Here is a 26,775-nt window from a genome sequence, read left to right as displayed (position 1 = left end):
TAGGTGATGAAGTTCGAGCCCTTGCAGAGAAGCCATCGTCTGTGCAAAGTGCTGGTTTAGTCAACGTCTGTCAGCAGCTTGTGGTTACAGTGTATGGCAGAAGTGTGACTAACTTCAATAGTCTGAATGATCTTCGAGCACATTTGTACTCAAGATTAAAGGATTTGCGCCGTTTACCACCAATTGATATCTCGTTTCTGCTTCATTTGCAGAGGTGCATGTTCCAGTCACTGATTTGGATCCAAAGTCACAAGCCCTGTATTGATTTACCTCAGGCTATCGATATGGGCTGGAGAATTGAAGATCATGAACTGAAGACCAGAACAAAATGAGACGCTAGCAGATTTTGGAATAAGAGTTTACGATGGGATTCTTAGGAACATACCCGAAGCTTGTCAGTCTAACCGTTTGGTTGGTGACAGGTATGAAGGTCTTAGTGACGATAGAACTCGTGATGACTACTCGTTCAACCTCAAAGAAGCATCTGGCTGTCGAGAAAGAAGAGAAGATTCTAGAGGAAATTTTTCTAGCCCGTTCACTTCCTCCAGCAAAGTTGCAACACTCTGGGACGGGATTCTCAGTAGTCGCTCAGCCAAAGGTCGACTCTTGAAAGTTCTTTTCGAGGTCTGGGAGTACAAAATTTCGACCCGTCTGATGGTTCATCTCGTTGGAGGTTTCGAGAATCGACATAGAATTGTTACCGTTACGCCCCATGGAAGCTCTGTTGATGACGATATCTCGTCTTGCCATGAGGACGCATACACTCGGGTGTTATACCACACAGCAGTTGCCGCAAGACGAAAGAGTACATTTGTGATAATAAAAGCCAACGATACTGATATTGTCTTACTAACTGCATGCTACTTCCAGTATCTTGCTAGTGTCGGCCTCAAGCAGCTCTGGGTTAAGTTTCCGTGCTACTGCATACCTATTCGTACCGCAGCACAAAAACTAGGAGTAACATTTTGCAACGCCTTGCCGCTTGTCCACAGCTTGAGTGGATGTGGCACCACAGGCTTTCTGTATGGAATTGGAAAGGTCCGCTTTTTTTGAGCTACGAAGTATTCAGAAACTTTGTTGGGGTGTTTAGGTGATGAAGTTCGAGCCCTTGCAGAGAAGCCATCGTCTGTGCAAAGTGCTGGTTTAGTCAACGTCTGTCAGCAGCTTGTGGTTACAGTGTATGGCAGAAGTGTGACTAACTTCAATAGTCTGAATGATCTTCGAGCACATTTGTACTCAAGATTAAAGGATTTGCGCCGTTTACCACCAATTGATATCTCGTTTCTGCTTCATTTGCAGAGGTGCATGTTCCAGTCACTGATTTGGATCCAAAGCCACAAGTCCCGTATTGATTTACCTCAGGCTACCGATATGGGCTGGAGATTTGAAGATCATGAACTGAAGCCAGACCTTGTTTATGCCATGCCGCATGGGCTAGCATCGCTTTCTTTTTACAACTCTGACAAGACGAGATGCGGCTCGCACTGCAAATGCTCCAAATAGGTTTTTGTGACAGCGCATGCAAGTGTGGAGCTGACCCCCCAAAAATGCATGCTTTGCAATGTAAATAAGAACGAGTCCGAGGACGAATGTGAAGAAAAAAAAAGAGATTTGAGCCACTGTTTATTTTTAGTTTTAAGTATTTGATTTTTTAATATATTCTGATATTAAACTGCTAATGCAGTCGTCTAAACCTTACTTTCAGCTGATCATGACAGTTACCGTCTGCTACATCAGTGGTCGCTGACCCAATTTAACCGATTGGATCATTGGCCCCTGCTATGCTGGGAGTTAAAGAAAACCGTATCTTAAATCAGCCTTAGTCACCTTTACACCACACGCTCACACGGCTTCGCCACCTTGAGGCTTGTATATGAGCCTACGTAAGCCAGATTGTATCTACTACTACAGAAAAAATAAATAGTTGCTCAAGAATTAAGATTTTCTGAAAAGAGGCGCATGGTTTGACTCGTAATGACCAGCAGAATTCAAATAAAGCATAAAAAATATACCAAATTCGCGCAAGCGATCGCAGAATTAGGTATCTTTTTTTTTTTTTGTTTTTTTTCCTGGTCAAAAATATTGGTTGTATAGAATGTAAATACATTATTTGATTCAAGAAAGAGTGATCTATCGTTTGGTGAGATAAAAATCATAGGTCGTCTTGACAATATTTCGAGTAAGAAGCCAATATTCATAAAATTTTCTTTCTTTTGGGGGGGGGGGGGATTTTCTTCATCAAATGCTTAGATATTCCTGCAGATTCAATTCTCGACTTTGTTTTTATTAACAACGTGTAAAGGACAATCTGATGGTTTGAATGATGTACAGTCTGATTCCTTTTCATGTTTTTTTTAATAGCGAAAAATTTTTAAAAAAAACTTGGTAATTGTAGGCTAATTTCTGAAAGCTATGACATTATTTAGAAAAAATAAATAGTTGCTCAAGAATTAAGATTTTTTTAAAAAGAGATAAATGGTTTGACTTGTAATAACGAGCAGAATTCAAATAAATCATAAAAAAAATGTACTTATGTAAGCAAAAATTTCAGAAAAATTGAAAAAACTAAGAAAAAGTATATTTAAAAACCTTGTTTTCAAAATTAAATATGTGTTAATAAAAAACAAAAGATTGTAGGGGAAAAACTAAAAATACCAGGTGAACGTACTTGAACTTAGGATTCAGAATAAGTCTAGTTTATAAATTTTTCATTTTATTTTACCGTGTAAGTAAAATCAAGAGATGTATGACTAGTCCCCGAAGCCGCGCCGCGCCGAAATGATGGCGGCGAATGTGTGATCTAGTATCGGCGGTAGCGTGCTTCCAGGCACGCCGAAATTCTTTTGGTGGCATGCTGCCGCTATTGGACCGGCGGCGGCGCACACCCCGCCCCATTTTATTTATAACAAAAAAAATAAAAATTACACTTAACCAAGCACGTTCAACCTCGATTTTAGTAAGGATTTTTAAATGGTTGGCTAAAAACATACGAGAACAATATGACAAAACAGGAATTTGTTGGGCCATGCGGAAAGTGTTTATGTTCACCGTCGATCAGACCAAGTAGAATTCTCATTTTTAGCCACTAGACCCAGGGAAACCTATGTTGTGTTTATGGTCAACATCGCATTGTTCCTATAAAATCCTGTGTTTAGTCATTTTCTTCTTGTTAATGATTTGGGCTAATGTGTGTATAACTTTCAAAGTTTGAAGTTCAAACATCTCCTGTTAATCAAATAAATACGAAAAGGAAGTGAAAAAAAAAACAAACAAATAACAACATCGAAAAAACACTGTATACAAATAAGAAACCATGGCTTAACAACACCAGCAATTTTAAATCAGCAGTTACATCACTTAAGTTACAATCGATGTAACAAAATTGAGTTGGTTCACACTGCCTGGAGTCATTGATCTTTTTGGAGTCACTATCAGTCCTGTCGTGCTAAAAAACCGTTTAGCTGGGGCACATGTGGCCGGTACAGCCAGAACTTGACGAGCGTAAACTGCCACTCGCGGGATCTGATACTAGTCTTGGACCTTGGGGTCCCACAGAATGCCACAAATGGGCTTCTTCTTTGTATCTGCTGAAATAAGTTGTTTTATAAGGGAGAACAAACCTGCACCTTCACCATAGGGCTCCTGCGCCCTTCACTACAGGAGGAACTAAACTGCACCTTTACCCTCTTTTCTTATCAACACGGAATAATCCCCTAAAATTCTTTTCTGAAAGAAGTGCTCAAGTTATGACGTTTCAAGTCAAAGTTTAAGGCTACTTCAACTTCAGTGTGCTCTGCTAACTGTGCAAAAAAAAAAAATGTAATTCATTTCTATAGATATATTTATATACTAGCTCTAGTTAATCTACCAAGCGGGAAACTACCGCAAATCAGCATTGATAAATACATGAAACCCAAAACGAACAAAAATAACAATAAATAACTTATTCAAACTCAAAACGACCAGAAATTAACATAAGTTGGGCTCAAAACCCCTATGCCTTTTCAAGGCCAGAACATAATTTTCACTTTAGTGAAAAATATAAATGTTTTTACTTTTATAATTTTAATAAATAAAATAATATTAACATTTTTATTACTTCATATCAACATATGTATATCAAACTGACAATGCACATTCATTTGTACTTTTTTTTTTTTAGTGAAGTGCAAATTATGTTCTGGCCTTGGGAAGATATAGGGGTTTTGAGCCTAACTTATGTTAAATTCTGTTCGTTTTGAGTCGGATTCCGTTATTTATAGTAATTTCTTATCGTTCTGGGTTTCACTTATTTATTGATGCTGATTTGTGGTAGTTTTACGCTTGGTAGATTATTTGATTTTAATTTTGCTCATTTTTGGTTTAATGGAGTTCTTTACTTTTCTTTGAAAAAAATTATCTTGTGGAAAAAGTTTTTTAATTAATTTCTGTTCGTTTTATATTGACATAGTCTTTTCAGGAGAAAAGAAAATCATACTTTAAATCTTTTCGTTTTTTTAAGAATATATAGTTTGGCCTGCTATTTGTATGCTGGAAAACAATTTTCAGCAAAATTTAACAACATAGACCCTTATAAAAATCTGGACACAAATAGTAGTGTTTAATTTAGTTTCATACCTCCTCTAGTTGACCTGAAACGGAAAACTTGATAACATTCGCAAAAAAATTTGTTTACTTTCTTTGACAGCTTGGATACACTTACGCTATTTTGATTTGGTCAAATTTTAAGAGCAGAAGAAGCCCTGAAAGTTTGAACATAATACCCTCAGTCGTTCTTGGGATACTGCTGAGATGCCTTTTTGGGAATTAGCATAAACACAGTGCATTTTGATTTAATCTTAAGGCAACATTTACTTTTTAAACAAAATGGAAATTGGGTGGGTGGGCGGGGGTGGGGGATTAGTTTCCCTCCAATCACTTTCGACTATCAAAAAGGACATCAGCCCTTTCTATTTTCAATCGAATGAGCCCTTTTCGAAGTTCCTACGACAACTCCTTCGATACGAAGTGCCCTGGTCTAAACAACAACAACAACAAAAAAAAGATACATTATACCCATATCGATATCTACTATAAAAATGTCAAGCCTTCCAATCACTTTCGATTATTAAAAAGGGCACTAGGCTTTTCGATTTCCAAACTAATGATCTCTTTTTGAGTTTCTACTACAACGCTTTCTATAAACACCGTATATGTCCCCCGGGCATAAATTACAACCCTTACCCTAAGGGCTGTGAGGGTGGTTGTCATCCCCTAATACCTAATTTCCAGAACTTTCAACTACGTTAAACAAAATGGCTATCTCAAAATTTTGATTGTATGTGTTTCGGGAAATGGTGGGCGTGGAAGGGGTGTTAGTTGCCTTCCAATCATTTTCGACTATTAAAAAGGGCACAAGTCACTGCAATCTCTAATTGAATGGGCCCTTTTCGAAGTTTTTACGACAACTTCTTCGATATGAAGTGCCCTGGTCTAAAGGAAAAAATAATAAATAATACTTTGTGCCAACATCGTTCTTATATACCTCCAGGGCATAACTACAAAACCCTTGCCCAAAGGGTTGTGGGGGAATAACCTCCTCAAAAAACATATTTTCTCTCTGGAAATCAGTGACTTTGAACAAAATGGCTATCTTAAAATTTTGATTGGATGTGTTTGGGGAAAGGGTGGGCGTGGAAGGGATGTCAGATGCCTTCTAATCACTTTCAACTTTTAAAAAGGGCACTAGTTACTCCAATTTCCAATCGAATGAGCCCTTTTTGAAGTTTCTAATACAACTCCTTCGATACGAATTTCCCTGGTTTGGAAAAAAAATAATACATTGTGCCAACATTGTTCTTTACTTAGACAGCTCGATTGTGCTGCCTATGACAACATCCTGAATTGCCTAATGCTCTTTTACCTACCTCTTTTCATCCGAAAAATCAGAAAGAAAAATGAACAGAATTTTAAAGTGGAAGGTAGAATTTTTGTTTCAAGAAAAATTTCTTCTTCTCCTTCCTATGAACCGATATACATGGCGAGCCCAAGTTGACAGCATTTATATTTAAGAAACACATTCACCGGGATGACGTTTGAAGGCGGGCGGTCTATATCTATAACAAAAAAATATATAAAAAAAAAAAAAAAACGGCGGCGTATTAGTGACGCCGCCGCCGATAGAATCAGCGGCGGCGTCAGCGCGCTGATACAAGCTCGGCGGTGCGCCGCCGTTTTTTTTTCGTCGGCGCGCCGCCGACTTTTCGGCGCGGCTTCGGGGTCTATGTATGACGTCGTTATGGGCCAAATTTGACTTTAAAGGCTAAAATGACCATGTTCTGCACGCGTGCGAACTTGTGCACCCCAATATTCGCTATCAGTGCCCCCGATTACCCTATAATCCCCCCTTCAAACCAACTGCAGCGAATGTGAGCCACCCCTTGAAAGATAACGGTCCCTGAATCACTGACTACTAAAATTCACCTAACATACGAAAGAGCCAATAATTTGGTGATAAGCGAAAGGTGGTGGCAGCCCTAGTGATAGGATAATTTTAGAATTTCTATTGGCATCACCGTAATATATCATAATTCGGGAATCTTCAAAACAAATAGGTTTTGCTAGAAAATGGTTTGGAGAAACGCTCCTACGCACAGATTAATATTAAAGAATAACGAATAATGAAGTCAGATATGGGTAACTGGAGACCAATCTCAATATTGCCGTTGTTCTCCAAGATACTTGAGAAAGTGGTCCATCAACGCCTTTATGATCATCTTACGAAGCATGGCCTATTAAGTGAGGCACAGTTTGATTTTGGAGAGACCACTCTACTAGTCATGCTGCTATTAACCTTGTTGATTTCGTAAATAATTGTCTAGAAAGGGGCGAAATTCCTCTAACAGTTCAGTTCAGATCTTTCAGTTCAGATCGGTTTTATTCATAATTTACACTTAAATTACAAATACTCACAAATACATTTAACAAACAAATTCTGGGCCATAATCCATAATAATTGGCCGAGTATTCTTTGATTAAAAAAAAAAGCTATTGATACAGTCGAGTTTGGTTTTTCTTTTCGTAGATTTGTAAGTATAGGCATAGAATGAGCCTGGTTAAAATTATTTGAAAGTTATTTTAATAGTAGGTTTATTAACTTTATGATTGATCATGTCGCTTCTGATTCGTTTCCTGTAGCTTTTGGGGTCCCACAAGGCTCGGTGCTTGGTCCTCTACTGTATTTGGTATATGTTGATACGATGAGGTTTTACCTGTCAGGTTCTTGTCTCACTTCGTTTGCTGATGTCACTGCATTAACATTTTCTAGTCGGTGTTTACACAGTTTGAATTTGAAGCCTAATCGCGTTTTTAAAAGTTCACGGCTTTGTACTAGTTTTAAGCTTACTCTCCATTTATATTACAAAAACTAGTTTTATTTTATATTCAAGAGTAGGTGAGGCCCAGGACATTAATGGAAAAATTTTTTTGCGATGGAGCCAGAAAATATGCGCACAAAAACTAATACCTTGGTTTCTACCTGGATAACAATCTTTCATGGAAACGACATAGCGATATTGCTGCGACGAAAGTCGCACAAAGAGTTGGAGCAATTTGATATCTTAAGAATTTTTGCCCCCACAAATTTTATTATTTTTACATAATGCTTTAGCCCACCCATATATTTCATATGGATGTGTGTTGTGGTCAAGCAACTTTTATTCAAATTTTAAACAAGTAGAAATTCTTCGAAACAAAGCTATATGACTTATTGTTGGATACTTAGAAAAAGTCAATGACACTGAGGCACGTTATAAGAAACTTAAAGTGCTTAGTGTCGGTTAACTTCGTGACTACCAAGCAGGAATATTCTCGTATCAGTGTTGGAATTGTATCAGTCCTGAGGTATTTCAGGGTTTTTACAGAGAAAATAAATCACTTCATAGTTATAGTACCCGCAATGCTGATAATCTGGTCACTGAATACAGAAATGGAACTGGAGCAGATTCTTATGCCAGATAAATAGGTCCTAAGGTTTGGAATTCTCTTCCAGAGAGCATTCGGGCGGCGGAGCACCTTGGTTTATTTAAGAGAAAAATGAAAATTTTTCCTTAGGGTCTTGGTTCATAGATGTTTTTTTCCTTTTCTTATGATTAGAGATCGGTCATAATTTGGTTGTTTATTTATTATTAATTTCCATATTTTTTGTCTGTTTTGATAGTTTGCTAAAGTTTTGTTTGTTAAGTGTTTGTTATATATGTGGTCGTCCAGTATCAAGTGCTTTTATGCCTTTCTTTGGGTGGCCACTTTGGTTAATGTTATGTGCTATGTCATTTTGTAATAAAATGAATTGAATTGAAAATTAAGCTTAAGGGCCAACGTCTAGCAATTTTCTAAGGATATTTTCAGACAAAATCAACTTTTTTTGCTATTCTAAATATATACCATCGTAGAGTGGATGACACTGAAAATTTCTAAGCTACCGTGCATCACCTCTGAAAGGGAAATGTAGCACATCCCCCTCAATTCTAACAAATTAGGGAAAATTTTGGTCTAAGTAATTTTTTTTTTAACTGGATAAATGTTTATCAAGTTATTGAGTTATATAGTTCCCCTTCTTTGACTTTCAACGCTAATGTAGTTCAGGGTTTGAATAATTAACACTCTTGATTGGGGCATTTTTCATAATACTTAATTGGAGGGTTTTGCATACCATTTTGTAGGTAAACCGTTGAAGAGGGGATGCTGCTCCTTCATCCCGAAAAGTAATGCTATTTTCCTTAACCCTAAAACTGATTTAGAATAATAAGATGTTTTATTGGCTTGGTTTCTAGGAACTGACATGTCACACTTTACAGTAGACGCCCTTCGTGTATTTCAGCTTTTCAAAAATCTGGAATCACTCCCTTTCTTGCTTGTGTAAATACTTTTGAAAATAAAGCTTTCGGTTCGAAGTTAGTTTGCCGTGTCTTACTTGCCGTAGAAACCATCCTTTTTTCTCGTCCTATTTCACAACGAGGCAATATGAAAAATTGATTATTATGTTTTTAATCTGTTTTAGTCCAAAATTCTATCGCTTCAAACGAGATTCTAAGTGGCGATCTTTGCTGGAGAAATAAATTTTCATTTCTATGAAAATTCTGTGAAATTTATTCACTCAGGGATTACGTTTGATAGTGTCTAGTAAAGCTACAAATGCAATCAAATTAAATTTGATTATCTCTCTTATATTTTGAAGCGCTGGTCAGAGTAACTAAATTATCGAGAAAATTCTTCAAGAAACCCGCGTTTATTAAAAGACATATTCCAGTGGAAAAGAAAGAAAACGGGAAAAGTTAGATAATTCGAAAATTTTGCAATTAAAAAATGGATAACTTCTTATTGTCATTGTATTATTTTTTCTGCATTAGTGTATTATTTGCTTTTTTGACTGCCTATAACCCAAAAATTAACTCTAAAATGTTCCCGCCAACATGCAATGGAGTAAGTGTCCCATGATTCTCTCGTGAGATTTGGGTAGAGCTACTTGGCAGCAATTGAAAGTTGAACTTGGAACGTATCTAAAATTATCTGTTGTCTATTACAGAGCAGGAATACGAGACTTGAAGCGAATAGAAAATATTGGTAGATCACCAATATACGGACATGTGGCCACTACAGTTGCTGGTCTTCCTTCTATACATGCCTTTGGGAAAGAAAGGGATTTCGCCTACAAGTAAGTAATTTCAATGTAATTTTGCAAGACTGTAAAGACAGGAAGTAAACTTATTGAAATACATTGAGGAAGTTTTTATATTATGAACAAGGCAAGTTAACTACTTTTTCGGCTTAGTAGTAAAAAGACTGGAAGGATGTAGCCTTCCCGCCGCTCCCTCCCCCAGGGTTGCCACCAGTGGCAAAAAAAAGCAAAAAAAAAAAGCATTTAAGTTGTAAAAAAATAAAGAAGCTAGTGCTGAACCGAAAAAACCTGACCTATATCCCCTACTTTTAAAATAAGGATCTTCTATACCTTTAAGGTTTTCCTGGGCAATATTAAAAGAAGAAAACTTACCTTGGGCCAAACTCAAAATACGGACACTTGCAGTAATTGATGAGCAAAAATCTTTTTAATCAGTTCGAATGTTTAGCTTTGTAGTAGATGTTAAACTTTAAATCTCCAAAAAGAAATTTATCAGTGATAAAAAAGACAAAAAAAAACAAAGGTCGGCTACAGTTTTCTTTAAATTGCTTTAAATTCCAAATTAAAACACACTTTTTTTTTTAATTCTGCAGGTTTAATATACCCAATTCTTGTACTGACTTCCAAATCACGAATCTTGTGTAGATTTAATAGTAAGGTTAAACTTAATAAAAAGTAAATAATCTTGTATCAGTGTCAAAATGGAAGTCGTTTCCTCTAAGTAGAAAATAAAAAGTCAAAACACGATATGAACATGTATTTAGTGAAATTTCAAAATTTTAAACCCCCTTTAATTTTTTTCTTAGACCCACCAGGGTAAGTACCTAAGGATTTTACCGGGAGACATATTTGTCCTCATTTGTCAAGGTGCCAAGGAATTCTAAATCAAGCCAGGGAGGCTTTAGGATATGCCGATTCCAGGGACAGCGGATTCGAGTTTCAAGTTCTACCTATCTCTGATACTCCTTAATTAGTTTTGCAATTTTTGCTACAATCAAATGCATTGTAAAAATGATTTATAGAGCTCGAAAGCTCCTTTTGAGTAAGAGTTTCCTTAAGTTTCTGTAAGACAATCATAAACTAAATATTCAACAGCCATAAAAAGATGGGCTGCTGAGATCTTGCCATGGTCGTTCGCAGAGTGGGAGAGAGAAGTAATTTTGGCCATCAGAAGAAAAAAAAGTACAAAATTTCGCAAAATTTTATAGAAATGTGATTCTTTTCTGGAAAAAGACTTTTCTAATATTTACTCTCGTAAAAAATTTTCGGTTACGCATTGGCATTGGAGTGGGTTAAATTACATTTTTAGATATCAGGTCGTTTTTCTTTTGATACTTCTTCTAATCCCCTCCCCTCATTCCCTAAAAATGTCTTACGATTTTCAGTGATCTGTCATCATTGAAAGGTGAATTTACTGTGGCAGTCAAATTATAAGGTCAGTGTTGTCACATACGTAGGGATTTATCTGAAAGAAGGCACTTTTTTTACCCGAATTTTAGGGAATTCAAATTTTGGAGATTGAAACAACTGACAGGCTATATAAAAAATATAGAAAATACGAGTAAAGCTGTAAAACTTTGATATTTTTAAGAACATATGGGTATGTGCCTGAAGCTGCCCCCTCCTCCCTCATATTTACGTGACTAGAATAGAAGATTTGCGGCCACCTTGTTATCCCCCCCCCCCCCTGTTTCTCTGTGATAAGTGTATTAGGATGTAATTCGCAGGTTATGTAAAAAATTGGTATTACAAAAATAACACACATAACCACGCACACTCAAATATGAGAAGGATTCAGGTCATAAATTACGATTTTTAAATTCCATTTTTCCATTCATCCGTGTTTTAAGGAAAGGATATCTGGTGCCATTACTATTTTAGGGATTGAGTGGGAATAACAGACCTTTTTGGAGAAAATGTTATTCTAGCACGAGAGGTTTAACCTCATACGAAGACTGCAGCAACAAAAAAGCAGATAAAATGAAAGTTTGTCCTTTTTATTGCTCATTGATAGAAGTTTCTCTTTAAAGTTTATTTTTCGAACAAAACGGAAACAAAGGTGAACAATATTTTTTCCAAGGATAATTGGACAAATCAAACAATGTCAGCATTGTTTTATATACAGCATTTTCAGATAAAGTAGAATAAAGGGAAAACAACAACACTGTTCGCCGAAATGCCATATTTCGTTTGAATGTATTCTGGCAAATGCTCGTGAAAATTACATAGTTTAACAAGTTATGTAAGTCCAGTCGCAGGTTGTAAAGTTAAGAAGGTTTATAGTCAGTTTGACTGTAACATATATTTTAAGAATTGGAGATTCAAATGCAAAAAGAAACATTAAAATGCCCCGCATTGTTGAATGAAAATAGTGTATATTTAAGAGATATTTGGAATGCTTTGTCAAAATAAAAAAATATGTTTACCAGATTTCGATATATTCAAATTATATCAGCACACCAAACTGAAGCTAAAGGTTTATTTCGCTGGAACTTATGGCAGAATGTTTCAAAATAGACTAAAAAACAATTGGACTCGATTTGGACCCGAAACTGTCTTAGAAAAACTTGCTTGTAGTTGCAGCAGGATCAGGTGTTTCCCGCCACATCTGGCATCTGAAATTTAAATGTTTCATAGGAATATTTTTTTAGAAAAAAACTTAAATAGAAAGCGGCTTCAAAACCAAGTTGTTGTTTCTATTAACCTAGTAAAAAATTTGTTTATTTAAAAGCTTTTCAAGTTAGAGTAAGCAGCTTCGGTGATGACATCTTTTTCCTATAAGTACGTGATTTAAACAAAAATAACAAATTCCGGCAAGAAAAGTGTATTTTTTTAAAATAAATTGCTGCTGTTTTTTTAAGTATCAAGGACATCAAGGTAAAACATCCCCCAGACTTGATTTCATATTCTGGGCAGTACCCCTTTTTTGCCAGTGTTGCCATGTTGAACTGTGAAAATAAACAAGGAAAACTAATCTGTCAACGTTGACGGTGATTTTCGTCCAAAAACTCAAACATTAATCATTTATTCACTTTCAAAGACAGCTATACCTTGAAAGGAAAGCTACATCTTCTTAAGTTGCTTGGTACCATATGTTTTTAGCTCTTTGGCAAATTTTTCATCCACTTTTCTTCTTTTTTTTTTAATTTTTGCTATCGAAAATTACATAAATGCATATGGAGGTATTTTCCAGTAAAAATTTAATCCTGATTTATCCCAATTTTGTCAGATATATTTGACTGTGCAGGTAATCCACTTAACCAATCGGTGTAATAAAATTTCATTAACACCGTCCTTAATAGTTGAATGGGTGTCATCAGCTAATCTATTCATCACTTGCTTTATTTTTAATTTAGTTTCGAATATACCATTATTCTGAGATGTTTACTTTCAGAAAACAACTAATAAACGGCTGCCAAAACTTCGTTGAGCTGTACAAACTTCAAAACTAACCAAGAGTAGTTTTTTCTTCTTCTCTTTTTTAAGGTTTATGGTATTACAAGACGAGAACAGTAACTGCTTCTTCCTCTATAACTGTGCTTTAAGATGGCTGGCCGTACGGTTAGACATGATTACTATCGGGATACTAGCAGGTAATGCTGCCATGGTTCTTGCTTTCCATGGACAGACAGATGCAGCATATGCGGGTCTGGTGTTAGCTTACGCAGCTCAGCTGGGTGGTATGCTGCAGTATACAGTAAGACTTGCGGCTGAGACAGAGTCCCGATTCACTTCCTTCCAAAGACTTTATAACACAGAAAAGGTAATATTGTTTACTAGTATTGGGTACTAAACTAGTTTAAAACAAAAACGACCTGTATGTTTTAAAATATCTCTTGATTTAAGCAGCTCAGGTTGGTGTCAGGGGCATAGTTTTCTACGGGTTAAGGAGGCAACTGCTCCCTACAGACCCCAGTCCCTCTCGGCCCCAGTCCCCCTCCCAGTTAAAATTTAGTTCCTGCAAAAATCTTGTCAAAACTAAGATAAGCCAGCATAATTCAAGCATCCAGAAAAACACGTCAGTTTTCTTTAGTGTATCTTTGCCTTTATGGTATTGTATGGCTCTTATTTTTACTGTCATTTCACTCGATTTGGGAAAATTGGCTCTAGCTCCCCCCCCCCCCAGTATTTTGACAAAATTACATAGCTCAGACAGAGTTCGATTTACATATTTTCAAAAGCTCTGTAGCTACTTAAGGCAATACAATATATTAATGTTGTAACTAGTCGGGGAACAAAAATGGCTGGCATGTCAAACAATTGTTGTTTTTTTTTAACAAAGCAATAATAATATACAGGGTGTTCCAAAATGGTTGACCCTATTCTAAATGCCCATATTTCGGAAACTACTCGATGGATCTTAATGAAACGAAATACACTTTATGTTGAAGGTCATATGTTTTATTGGTTAAATTTACAAAGAAAAGTACAAATATTTGTTGGTTCTATGACAGATTTTTATAAATGTTCAATATGAGCGCCGCCTGTGACTCTGCAAACGTCGAGTCGGTATTCGAGCTCTTGCCAAACTCGCTTTAGCATGTCTTCGGTAACAGTCTCCAGTGCAGCTGTAATTCTCTGTTTCAGTTCTTCAATGTTAGCTGGAAGAGGAGGTACGAAGACTAGTCTTTTCACATAACCCCAGATGAAAAAATCACACGGCGAAAGGTCGGGTGATCGTGGTGTCCATTTCAGAAGCAAATCGTCTTCTTCACTACCTCGACCGATCCATCTCTCGGGCAGAACCTCATTGAGGTAGGCTCGTACAGTGAGCTTCCAGTGAGGTGGAGCCCCATCCTGCTGAAAAATGAAACTTTCGTCTTCATTTTCTATGAGTTGATCAATTAGCCAATTCTGAAGCATTTGAATATAAACATCTCCGTTCACATTTCCTTCGAAGAAAAATGGCCCATAAACTTTTTTCTTGGATATTGCACAAAACACATTAACTTTTGGTGAGTCCCTCTCGTGTTCAACTGTGTCTTGAGGATTTTCTTCGCCCCAAATGCAAACATTATGTTTATTAACTTTGCCACTCGTGTGAAACGTGGATTCATCACTAAAGACTAGCCGATCATCGAAATCGTCTTCTTCGAGTTTATCTAGCATTTCAACACAAAAGTCCTTACGTTTTTGCTTATCACTGTCCCTCGAGGCCTGAATGAGCTGAAGCTTTTAAGGTTCAAATCGCAATCGTTTCTTCAGAATTCGCCAAACTGCTGTTTGTGGACTGTGGATTTCCACAATTACCCTTCTAACACTCTTTCGAGGACTACGCAGGAAGGCTTCATAAGCCTACTCCACTGTCTCTGCTGATGTTGATGGCTGTCCTGGCGATTTAAGTATGCATAAGCAGCCGTTTTCTTGAAATTTTTGGTGCCAAGTCCTAATTTGTTTTGTAGTTCGTGTCTTCTTTGCAAATTTTGTGAAGAAAGCACGCTGTAGTGTCTTAGGTGACTCAGTCCGAGCGTACTCTAAGACGCAATACGCCTTTTCTTTTGAATTGCACGGCATATCTTAATCTGAGGATATAGAAATACCAAACATTAAACACAAAAACGTGAAACGTTTCTATACAAGCTGTGAGAATTTGAGGTCATTCCAACATAGATTGCCAAAGTTATTGGGCTACAAAATGGAGTCAACCATTTTGGAATACCCTGTATATAAAGGCTATTAGTTTGTTGCTTAAGCACTGGAGTGAATTATGTTTGTTCGTTTTGTTAAGTTTAATTCCTACTTAGCTGAAATTCAAATGTTTAAACGTAATCATAAACTAAGTCCTAATTCGAACAATCTCCAGATCGTTCAATTTGTCCAGGAACTATTTTACTGCTCTAAGCTTTTTAGCAAGTAGATTGATCGAACAGGTAACTTCGACGCTCTAGGTAGCATCATTAGAGACTAATGCGGATGCAACCAAACGTTGTAAGTAGAATAGCCAAGGCACTGGGTGTTTTCGAAGACGAGGAAAATTGGAAGGATGGGAAAAAATATCTTAGAACTAAGATTAGGGGACTAAAAAATTTTAGGATGGTAGAATGAAAGTTGTCAACCCTGGCCCTAAAACATGGGTTCTTCGAAAGTTGGAGAATTATGTAAGCTAGAAATTTTCCAGAGGAAGCATCCGCTGATAGTTTTGGCGCTCTGTTGAGTGACTGTATCAAACAGTAAGCTGTACGAGAAATTTGGTTCAACCACAATGTTAAGAGCTATTTTAGCAGAAAGTTTAATATGGTTCCGTCACGGTTTATAGATAACGATATGCTTCCAACGAATGTGTTTTTGAGAAGCCAACTGGGGCAAAATGAAAAGCTCGGCGTATTTGAAAGAAATAGGAAGAGGTCACGGCGGCAAGATTTAAAGAAAATAAAATTTCTTGTAAGAGAGTGAAGTCTCAACCTTGAACAGCGACGGGAGGAGGAGTCGCGCAGGCGCAGCTATGTTTGTCTCTGACTTCTTGTTATTATGATGAGTTTTGAATAGTAATGGTAGTATGTACCTATTGCTCTGATTTCTTTTAATGCCATGTGGCTAAAAAATTGAACATTTTGTGCTCAGTGGTTTTTTTTAGCCTATTTCCTTAGTTCTTATTTTTATCATTTATTTCTGATATTCTGGATTTGAAAAGTGTTGTTAAAACATTATCTCGTGGTAGTCGCCTTTCGCCAATGTTGTTTTGTGGTTCAGTCAGTTTGAAAATAGGAAGCCTGAACTATGGACTGTAAATTGTTGTACAAAGTTTAATTTCAGAGCTATGGACATTTGAGTAAGACATCGCTAATATTCTGATTATAAGTGGCAAAATCACCAGTAGAACGTTGAGGATGCTTCTAAAATTGTCCAACGTTTTACTGTCCATAGTTCAGACCTCATTTCAGCAGGGTCTGTTTTTAGTTCACTGTTTGATTGGAGTGTTCATGCTGTCATCATTTGCATAAGATAGAATTTTATCTGACGTTCTATTATTACCGCCTTTAGCAAACCTTTTTGCTACTATCTAGAGCTGAAGGGAGGTACAGAGGGACCTTTCCATACCATATTTCCCTAAAGGTCATCTGAGGACCTCTCTCTAAATCATCTAACTTATCTCATCTGAACGACTCAAAGTTAGCTAAGACGTTACAATATTGGAATTACATAACTGTTAAATGCACTTGAAAGTAGGTTTCCTTGACATTGTTGAAATGGACGCACAGTTTTAGTCCGTTCAATCGGCGAACAGAAAACAAACGTTTTGGAAACATTAAAATTCTGTTTCTTAAATAATATGGGGTGTTTGCATCCTATATATGTAAGATCATCTTTACCGACTTACACTATCAAAGAAGTCATATCTTCATAAATGACTGAGATATACCTTGGGTCTCTCAGGTGGTATCTACCAAAAAGGTGCTAAACCACAGTAGATCTATTGAAAATTTTGTTGTGTGACAGTTACCTCCTTTTACTTAACGGTTGACGACTCAAATTTGGCCATGGAAGTATAACTGTGATACCAACATTGGAAAAATTTGTTTCTGTTTTTTGTAGACAATGGAAAGTGAAGGTAACCCCGTAGCTGAAAAAGTTCCTCCAAGGAATTGGCCTAATTCTGGGGAAGTAGAATTTATTGAAGTGAGACTGCGCTATAGAGCTAATCTCCCCCTTGCCTTAAATAGAGTGTCATTCAAAATTCGCAGCAATGAGAAAGTCGGTAAGCCAGTTCTTAATTTTTTTCTTGTTATGTTTATTTTCAAAAAGTTTATAAAAGGATAGTGTATTTTCTAAGCGTTCAAATTGCTTTTTTTGTATTGAAATTCCTTTAGCTAAACTATCAGTTGCTTAAATGTTATACATTTATCGTGGACGGTCCAGTATTTTAAGTGGATACGAGCACTATTTTAAATTAGATAATTTTTTTTATTTTTCCTTGTAACGACCAGGAGTCAGAATTACAAACGCCTGAGAAACTGTTCGTTAGGGTAAGCTGAACTATGACGTAACTGTATGTGACTCTGACTATTTAAAGTTAGAACATTAGTCTTATGAACTATTCTCTTGTGTAGTTTAGTTTAAAAATCCAATGTGTTCTGGACGTTGTTTCTTCTTCCGTGCTTCTTTGTTAGCTTCTTTTGATTGGCACTCCCACTAAATAATCCTAAAATAAATCAATATTTTTTATCCTACTATGGTAATATCTAACGTATGCTAGTATCTATCAAAACGTGTGGATAATTAAAAAGAACTTGGACAAGGATATAACCAGGGGTGTCGTTGAGGGGGAGGGGAGGGGAAAAGGGGGCAGTTGCCCACCTAATAGTTTGGAAACAAACTATAATTAATTAAGTAGCTTTAAAATTGTTGCTCTTTTAAGTGTCAAATTTGCTCTTTTTTTGTGCAGATAATTTTTTCTTATTAAATAACGGTCAATTACACTTTATAATATGTTACACTTTAATATTTTTCCAAATACACTGCCTTTGAAAACTTATCATCAAGTAAAAATGTGAGCCTAGTTAATGGCAAAATCAAAAAATGTCCTATGCTTCCTGTTTACCACATTTGCTCAGGTCAATTTTTCCCCTGACATTTAAGGTGATATTAATTTTTAAAATCGATTATCGCCAGATGATTCTTTTGCTTTAGAAACTCTGGAATGTATTAAAAATATACTCCGCAAGTTTTCTAGCAGGGCAATGGGAGAAAAACTGCAGAATAGGAAAATAGATATACAGTAGACACCATTTCAAGGATGAAAAAGAAGCCATTGAAAAGAAAATAAGACTTATAGCGTTTGATGATATTAGCACTATAACAAGATAGTTTGGTCATGGAATTTGGTAGAGGGGGATTCGCTCCAGGAATCATTTAATTTTTTTAGTTTTTATTCCTAGTATTTAATTGAAATTCCAATTCTCTTATTTGTCATTTAAATGCCTAATAAGCGCTGATAACGTCGTACTCCCTGCGTTTTGGATTCATATACTAACGCATAGATATTGAACTGCCTCTATAATAATAATTTATTTATAACCCACTTTTGTACAAAACAAGCGGAGTAAAGTACACTAAAAAGGAAAAAAAAAATCAAATACACAGAAACAAAGATAACTTAAACCTTAATCACTGACAAAAACACGCAGTTAATATTATGGTTTGGACCAAGGGATACAAAGGCATGTCTTGTTATATTATTATTAAGTAATTCAAATGATTTGATAATGTCGGTAGCACCATACTTCTTAATAATACGTGTATTACGATATGAAGTGTGAAGGTACAATAAAAATTTGCAATATCTAAAATAAGCGATACGAATCTGGGGCAAATCGTTCTTATTCAATAACCAATACATTCCACTTAAAAACAAGACAGAATGGTCACAATGTGTGGAATACATTTTAGCTAAAGCTCGGCGTGAATATTTTCCACGGTTAGGTACAATTTTCGCATATCCGATCTTCAACTTTTCTTTTACATCTCTCAAAACTTGAAGTCGCAAAAAAGTGAGTGTAGAGCAAATACTAATTCCTAACCACCGTAAACTCGCAACACTGCGAATTACTGAGGATCCACAGGACAAATTATGAGCAGATGATTTGGGATTGAAAACTAAATATTCGCATTTATCAAAATTCAAAAACAGGCCAGCTTTCCGAAACATCATAGGAATACGTTGCACCGATAATGCCAAAATAGACTTGGTTCGGCTTGCAACTAGCAGATTGTCCGCATACGCAATATAAGACACATCAGATAAATTATAAAAATACGAAGGCATGATTCCTAACAACACATTTTGAATGCAAGCACTAAATAGATAAGGTGATAGCACCCCACCCTGTCGTACTCCAGATTGAGCTTGTATATTACCGCAGTACCCTGTACCAGATTTTAAACGAAGAAACGAATTACTATACCAAAATTTCAGTACATGCATGACAGAAGGGTTCACTCCAAACTCTGACAAAGAGTGCCACATTTGTGCATGGCAAATACTATCGAAGGCTTTAGATAAATCCAAAGTAGAAATATGTAATTCATAACCTTCTGACTGGTGATCATAAAGAGTTGAAGCTAAAACTTTATGTGCTTATTGACGCCCAATACGAGGTTGAAATCTAAATTGGTTTGAGCCTTTCGCAGTTTGTTCAATGATAGATGGGAGCAGAACATATTCAAAAACCTTAATAATATTGCAAGAAACAGTGATGGGCCTATATGAACTGCAATCAAAAGGGTCTCTACCGCGTTTAAGAATCGAAGAGACCGTTCCGCAAAGGAAGGAATCAGGCACCATTGACAAAGATAAACAGAACTGAAAAAGTAATTGGAGCTGAGCGACTAGTGCCGGACAATCACAACGTAAATGGTGAGCACTAATCCCATCAAGCTCACTTGATTTAGACTTAAGTTTAAGCATACAATTCACAATACTTTTAGTTGAGACGGGAATAACATGACGTTGCAAAACTTTAAGTGGCAAAAATTTAGAAATTATGCACTGAAAATGATAATGAACACTATACTCAATCTTACAAAAAATACTTTTATAATGCCCAAGCCAAGACGAATCTGGGATAACATCATTAGTCCCAAATGAATCAAATTTAGATGTATTAATGACTTCTTTCCATTGTACTGCACTTTTAGGGAACTCAGCACCATTATATCGAACCAAATGAAGATACCGTTTAAACTCCGCTTTTGTCTTACTCTTTATATCAATCACTTGGCCTCGCAAGGGCATGTAATACCATGCTGACTTCTAGCTATTTTCACTTTTCTAAATATTTCTTTCAACCAGCTCCAAAAAAGAATTGACATAAATGTTCGAAGAATTATGACTGAAACTAGTTGCATTTCACACAACGCCTGCACTACTTGTGAGAAATTTATCTATGCAGCAGCATGCTGTACGAAATGTCTAATGATAACAGAATAAAGTGAATTTCAACAAAACTTGTATATTTTTGTCATAATTTCGAAATTTTGTGTGCATGTATAAGCGGTACCAACCCATTCTCTTTTTCTACTGTTATCAGTTTCATCATGCAGCACTTGGAAACCGTGCTTTGCTTGTGAAGGGAATTATAGATATACAAACGATATTCAGTGTTACCCCCTCCAGATATGTATGCCCCCCCCCATACCCTGATTTACACAAGAAAAACTTTTGTGTAATTTTTATACAATTTGTGTTTTTTTTTAACAAAGACACAAAGGGGAAGGTAATTTGAAGAGTCAAAGAGTCAAGAGTGAAGACTCTAAGAGTCAATTTTCCCTTCCAATTGGCATCCCTGGCAATTTTTAGTTAATTTAAGGTTTTTGCAGCAATGATGCCAAGAATTGTTCGGATTTCTGGATATTCTTTGTCAAACAGTGCCAAATCGATAAGTTAATAATCCTGACTTTATTTTTCGAATACTTTCAAATTTAAAATACGGTCGCTATTATTTAAATGTGGGGAATATGTCACAATATAATGTTTCACAATCTGTGGTAATACTTTGACTTATCCTGTATATTTACTTTGATAGCGCTATTGCGCTGCCTATGATTTTTGTTTCAGCTTTGGCCCGCTGAAATCAATGCTGTTTATTAATTTAAATCGGCGAACCCTCAAACAAATCAATTTAATAAAAATCTGTAAATAATATTTAAGAAAATCACGTATATTATAAGTTTAGTTGAACAAATTAAATCTTACAGAGTCAAAATCCATTCAAAATTACGAGCAAATGAATAGCGCGATACCCGAAGCTATTAGAATAAAATTTGGTTCTATTATGAAATTGAGCATCCTGTGCTGGGCGTGAGATTTGGAGGAAGTGGAGGGGGATATGTACTGCAGCATTAGTGATGAATATGGCTGAAAAAAGCTGAGTGTATACGAAATTCACCTTCGCCCACCCGAAACTTCGCCCACACCGAACGCCCACCTGTTACTTTTCTTCACTACCGCTTGAATAGCACCTACTTCAATAGCAACCCCTCTTGTCCCCCAATAAAAATACTGTAGCTACGCCCCTGGATATAACATCCGAATTGCCAAACATTTTACAAATAAAATTAATTTTTGATAAAAAAAAAAAAAAAATCGTTTATAATAGAAAAGAAGTTGATAAAATTTTTCGGTTTGGCATAAAAAGGTATATTACAAAGCTTTCCTAAAAAAAAGTAAGTTATTTTTCTTAATCTTTCCAAAATTCCCAAATTCCCAATTTTTGAAAAAAAAAAACTTTATTAGAACCTTAAATTTTGTTCGTTAGCCTGAAAAAAAGGATTGATTTAGTTCTTCAGTTTTGTCTAGGTTATAAGGTAATTTTAACTAAAATACTACTACTACTACTTCTACTACCAGCAACTCACAGCAGCACCAGACCCCCTAAGGCCAACACAGCTGCGCCTGCTCCTCCTCCGGCCATATCTACTCAAAGCTTCACTCTTTACCCCATGCCATAAAAATGCAATTTCATTTAAATCCTTGCTTATGACCTCTTCTCGCCTATTTGGGAACGACCGTCTTTTCTTTTGGCCTCAGGTGAACGGCTAAAAAAGCATAATCTTTGGCAATCTGTCATCACTACTCCCTAAAATTTGAAATCGAAAACCACATATATCGTTCAGGTTTTTGTTTGATGTACGTTCAGTCAACGAGTGAAACTTCCAAAATTGACACCTATTACTCCAGATCACAGCGCTATTCACGAAGCTTTGTGCCGATTTTTATTATATTTTTTTAATAATTCATAGCTTTTGATCATGTATTTACCAATTTTAACCGTTATAGTATATTTTATAGATCTGACTAAAACTTTTAGTTGTGACCTTTTTTTTAACTAAAAGATACCCTGTTTATGCCATAACCATGAAAGTGTATCTTGTTTTTCAATAAATGATCCGATTTGATTGGACGAGTACCTTAGACTACCGTACCTATCGTAACTAACGTAAGACTCTCTAAAAAATAGAAAATAACTGTTTTCTATTATTTTATCAGGAATTGTTGGTAGAACGGGCTCAGGGAAGTCAACCCTTATATCCGCATTATTCCGGCTTGTTGAAATTGAAGCAGGAAGCATTCGGATAGATGGCATTAACATCAAAGATGTCGGTTTGGAGGTTTTGAGGAGTCATCTTGCAGTTATTCCTCAAGATCCTGTTCTTTTCATTGGTACTATAAGGTATATAAGTTATTACGTAAACTTACCAAAGTAATATTTTCATAGTTGAAAATACACGAGGTTTCAACGGCCATGGCGCTCGGTGGCTTGTCAATATTCATTCAGCTTTGGGACATGAAAAAGTCAATCTTTAAGGTTATTTGTGCAGTCTCCTTCAAGGGATGCACTGAGGGAATATACAAAATAACAAGCAAAAACAAACTTTGTGTATTTGAATCATTCATGGAACATGAAGTAGATTCGAAAAAAAAAATCGAAACAAAGTATAGTTGGACGCTATGCGTATTCTACCCCCCCCCCTCCTCCCGTAAAATTTACCCCGCGGAAAATTCTCTTATGAACTCGAACTTGAATGTGAACTTACGCGAACAAAATTATATTCCAAATATAATTTGTATATTCCAAAATACGGGCAGAATGGATGATATAGAATACCCTATAGTATTTATTTTTAAATTGTTATTCATTTTAATTATATTTGTGTATGTTTGTGTGTGTGGGGGGGGGGGTTGTTATATCAGGGTAAAATAAAGGTTCAAATAATAATTAGAAAAATGTTAAATTAGTTTCAAATGTAGAAGAGGTGCCCTATGATGAAAGTGCACAGTCTGTCTGGTACCGACCAAAGGCCGGTACCTTTGGGGGGGGGGGGGGGGGTTTACCGGTTAATGGGTTTTACCGGTTAGCTGGTCATTTTACCCACTAATATGGATGATATTGCGATTAAAATTGATCCATTTTTGCTCTTTACCTACGGAGACTGATCTGCTTCCATCGATTTTACGTAACATATCTCCATCAACCCATTTGCCTTAATAAAAAAAAATTGAGCCAGTAAAATAGTGCCGCTTCTGGCCACCATTTTACCAACTCGAACTTTTTATCCGGCTGGCCGAAACATTGGGGAAGGAGTATTCTCCCTCCTCCCCCTACGTGACGCCTCTGCCAAAAGCTATAGTACATGATGATGGTTTACCCCTTGGGATCATGTTTCCTCCTGTAAATGGGTCATAAGAACATTGTGTTGGTACGTATCGGCTATTTTTACATCAAATAGGCCTATTCATGAGTAGAAGGACAGACATAATTTTTGGAGCTGCTGGTAAAAAAAAAAAAAAAAAATTAAACTTAGTTGAGGTGAGGTCAGGTCGTGATTAGTAAGCTGAACGATTGGATAGAATCAGATTACTCAGCATCAAGGAAAACAGCCAAGGACCAGTATAGCATTCAAAGATAGCTGAGTTCAGGTTAATCCAAGATTAATTAGTGACATTGCCGAATAATACCAGATTAATTAGATTACCAACCTTCGTCTCTTATTTTTTTTTCGATTAAGACGAAAATGCTACATATTAACTTCCCTCGTTGTTTCCGTACGGACGACTCAAAGAATGGGTTTTCCTCTGCAGAATTGCAGAAAGAGTAAGGTTTTGTCGTCTGGCACAAAACGAATGGGAAACTTGTGGATCTTTAGTGGTTTAACTATGGGCAGATAGGGATTAAACCAACTAACGCCACTGACAGTCTAGCGTCGGGCGACTTCATTAGAAAACAGGAAGTTTCATAGAAAATTGGATATTTGATTTCATCAGTCTGCAACGTTTTAAAATTAGAGCTGAAATTTCTCTGTAAGCGGAATAATTAATTAACTTTTTTTTTTCAAGAATTATTTTAAGTCAAAATCCTGTTAGTGCATGGTAGGACAAGGTTAACTTGGAAATATCTTGTCAGGTTAAGCAGGCTAGTTGAATTCAGGCGGATAGGCCTACTGGGGACAGTATTCTGCTTTCTTATACTCTCCCCTCCATTTTATTGCAAATAATTTTGCAGCAGTGTATGGTTAAATAAAGTCATCAAACGCCAGATGGCGTCAGTGATTTCCTTGTCGACGCCAGGGCCAATTTCCACTCCTGTATGTTTCCTACTCGTTGATCTGGCATCTAAAGAAGTGACTTCCATCTGACGATAGAGGGAGCTAAACGGTGGTACGTTTACATAGACTATTTGCTACTCAATTGTATTTTTCTTTAGAAAGAATCTTGACCCGTTTGGTCAACATGATGACAACGATCTATGGATGACGCTTGAGATGACAAGCATGAAAGAGAAGGTTGAATCTTTGCCACATGGACTAGATTCTATTGTTTCTGAAGACGGCCAAAATTTTTCTGTTGGAGAAAGACAACTGTTATGTATGGCTCGTGCTCTGCTGAGAAAGTCAAAGGTAAGTCCTTCCACATATGACAGTGTAGACTTTACAGGTAGTCTTCATCAGGCACGAACGCTTGTGGTCCTTCGAGCTAGTCTCTTAAAAGTGTATGGCTTTTTTTTACAGTTTTATAGTACTTGCTAGTTTTTCACTCTTTCCATGACTTTAGCCTCCCCACTGGAAAACAAAATTCGTCCATACATGCCTAGTCTTAATATATTAAGTTTGTATGTGAATTAACCAAATTTGTTGGCTTTCTAATCGATGTAGAATTGTTTATCTAATAAACAATGTTTAATTGATTCCTTGTATTCTCAAGAGGAATATTGAGGAGGTGGAGGTAGGCTATATATGCCATGATTGGGAAATGTAGGGGACCACCCCTCAGCATATATTATGAACTCGCCCAAAACTCCCTTCCTCAACCTAACCGGGCTAGGGAATAATCAAAAGTGGGGCAAGAAAATATAGCTCAGTTTTATTGACCGAAGTGTCAGACCAAAACTTATAATGCTTTTATCATCAACTCGAACTCAAAGTTGAACATGAACTTTAACTTCAACTGCCTTGAACTAATTATAAAACAGCTACACATAAAAAGTAAAGCCACCTCTTTCGCTGACCAAGTGGTATGCAAACCAACCAGGGGAATATGAAATCAATGGGCTAGTTTATCCCTCATCACCAATTGGCGAGATTTTAACATCACGATCTGGAATCGTGGACTAATTTATATGTAAATTCAAGTTATTTTTATTGTTAAACCGAGAGACACAAAATCAATGAGTTAAGGTGCAGTTTAACCTAAATTTATATATAGGAGAGACAGAACATTTATCTGACAATCATAGCCAGGGGCCCAACACCTCCCACCTAAGATAAATTGCTGCCACAATGCCCCACTGGTTAGAATCTCTAAGGACAAAAAGAAAACACTAAACATTAATCTTCAATCAATCTTAATTTAGTCCTGCAACCAATTTACTTCCTCCGTCTTCAATATCACTTCATTTCCGTAAAAACATTCTTGCTACGCGAGTATTCCTGTCAGACCAATGTCCCTACTGCAGCTTGGCTACATGGTATACTGCCATCTACCATGTCTCCAATATAAAACAATTGGGATAATGGGGTGTATAGCCATCGCAACCAGATTTGGGATTTTGAAGAAGAGAATCCGCGGTATTAATGGAAAAGAATCGTGATAATATAGTTATTTAATTCTTGGGATTTTCCTAAGAGGGGAAATCAATTACCCACCAACCCACCAGTGAAATGGAAAAACCAGAAAGGGTCAATCATCGTATGGGTTCTGGGTCATCACTTGTCAGAGATTTGTAGCACTTTCTTGTTCTCTCAAATTTACACTTGAAGGAAACAAAGAATGGGACCTGCTATTTGAGACAATACCAGATGTCACGAGGGATTGGCTCAACTATTCTCACCTTCAACGGTGAAATCAAATCCACGTCTGAAAAAAAAAATCAAGAATTGCCAAATGGCATCGTTTGAAATTACTCGTGGTAAAAGATAATAGGGGTCGTGCCGATAATTTGAGTACTGAGAAATGGGGTACAAATCGCAATGAAACATGGAATGACCTCTTTTGGGTCCCACCCCATGGGACAGTCGTGGAAGGAATCAATGTCGACACCAACACAGAAAACCAAAGAAAAAACACCTTTTCACCTAGATCGCATATTTTGTTGCTTTCAGAACCCCTTCAAATACCTTATTTGGAA

At 36.5% G+C, this 26,775-nt stretch overlaps 2 protein-coding genes across 8 annotated transcripts in view; one reads left to right on the top strand and one right to left on the bottom strand.

Moving 5' to 3' along the window:
* Nucleotides 1-26,775, top strand: part of LOC148941381 (ATP-binding cassette sub-family C member 5-like) — a 255,783-nt gene that overhangs the window by 225,464 nt on the left and 3,544 nt on the right. For all 7 annotated transcript variants that reach the window (XM_089103941.1, XM_089103946.1, XM_089103944.1 and 4 more), the window contains 5 exons: nt 9,563-9,691; nt 13,142-13,418; nt 17,189-17,351; nt 22,641-22,824; nt 24,856-25,048. In XM_089103941.1, coding sequence (XP_088960067.1) covers nt 9,563-9,691; nt 13,142-13,418; nt 17,189-17,351; nt 22,641-22,824; nt 24,856-25,048 — 946 coding nt within the window. The remainder of the gene's footprint in view (nt 1-9,562; nt 9,692-13,141; nt 13,419-17,188; nt 17,352-22,640; nt 22,825-24,855; nt 25,049-26,775) is intronic.
* LOC148941380 (cartilage acidic protein 1-like) overlaps nt 17,771-26,775 on the bottom strand; it is a 66,013-nt gene continuing 57,008 nt past the window's right edge. The window contains exon 11 of the mRNA XM_089103948.1: nt 17,771-17,795. Coding sequence (XP_088960074.1) covers nt 17,786-17,795 — 10 coding nt within the window. The 3' untranslated portion in view covers nt 17,771-17,785. The remainder of the gene's footprint in view (nt 17,796-26,775) is intronic.

The sequence above is a fragment of the Artemia sp. Qi Xiang Cuo genome, chromosome 18 (genome assembly GCF_049724085.1).
Source record: "Artemia sp. Qi Xiang Cuo chromosome 18, ASM4972408v1, whole genome shotgun sequence".
Lineage (NCBI taxonomy): Eukaryota > Metazoa > Arthropoda > Branchiopoda > Anostraca > Artemiidae > Artemia > Artemia sp. Qi Xiang Cuo.
Note: the sequence above shows the minus strand (reverse complement) of the source record. Positions and strands in the feature narration are given on the sequence as shown.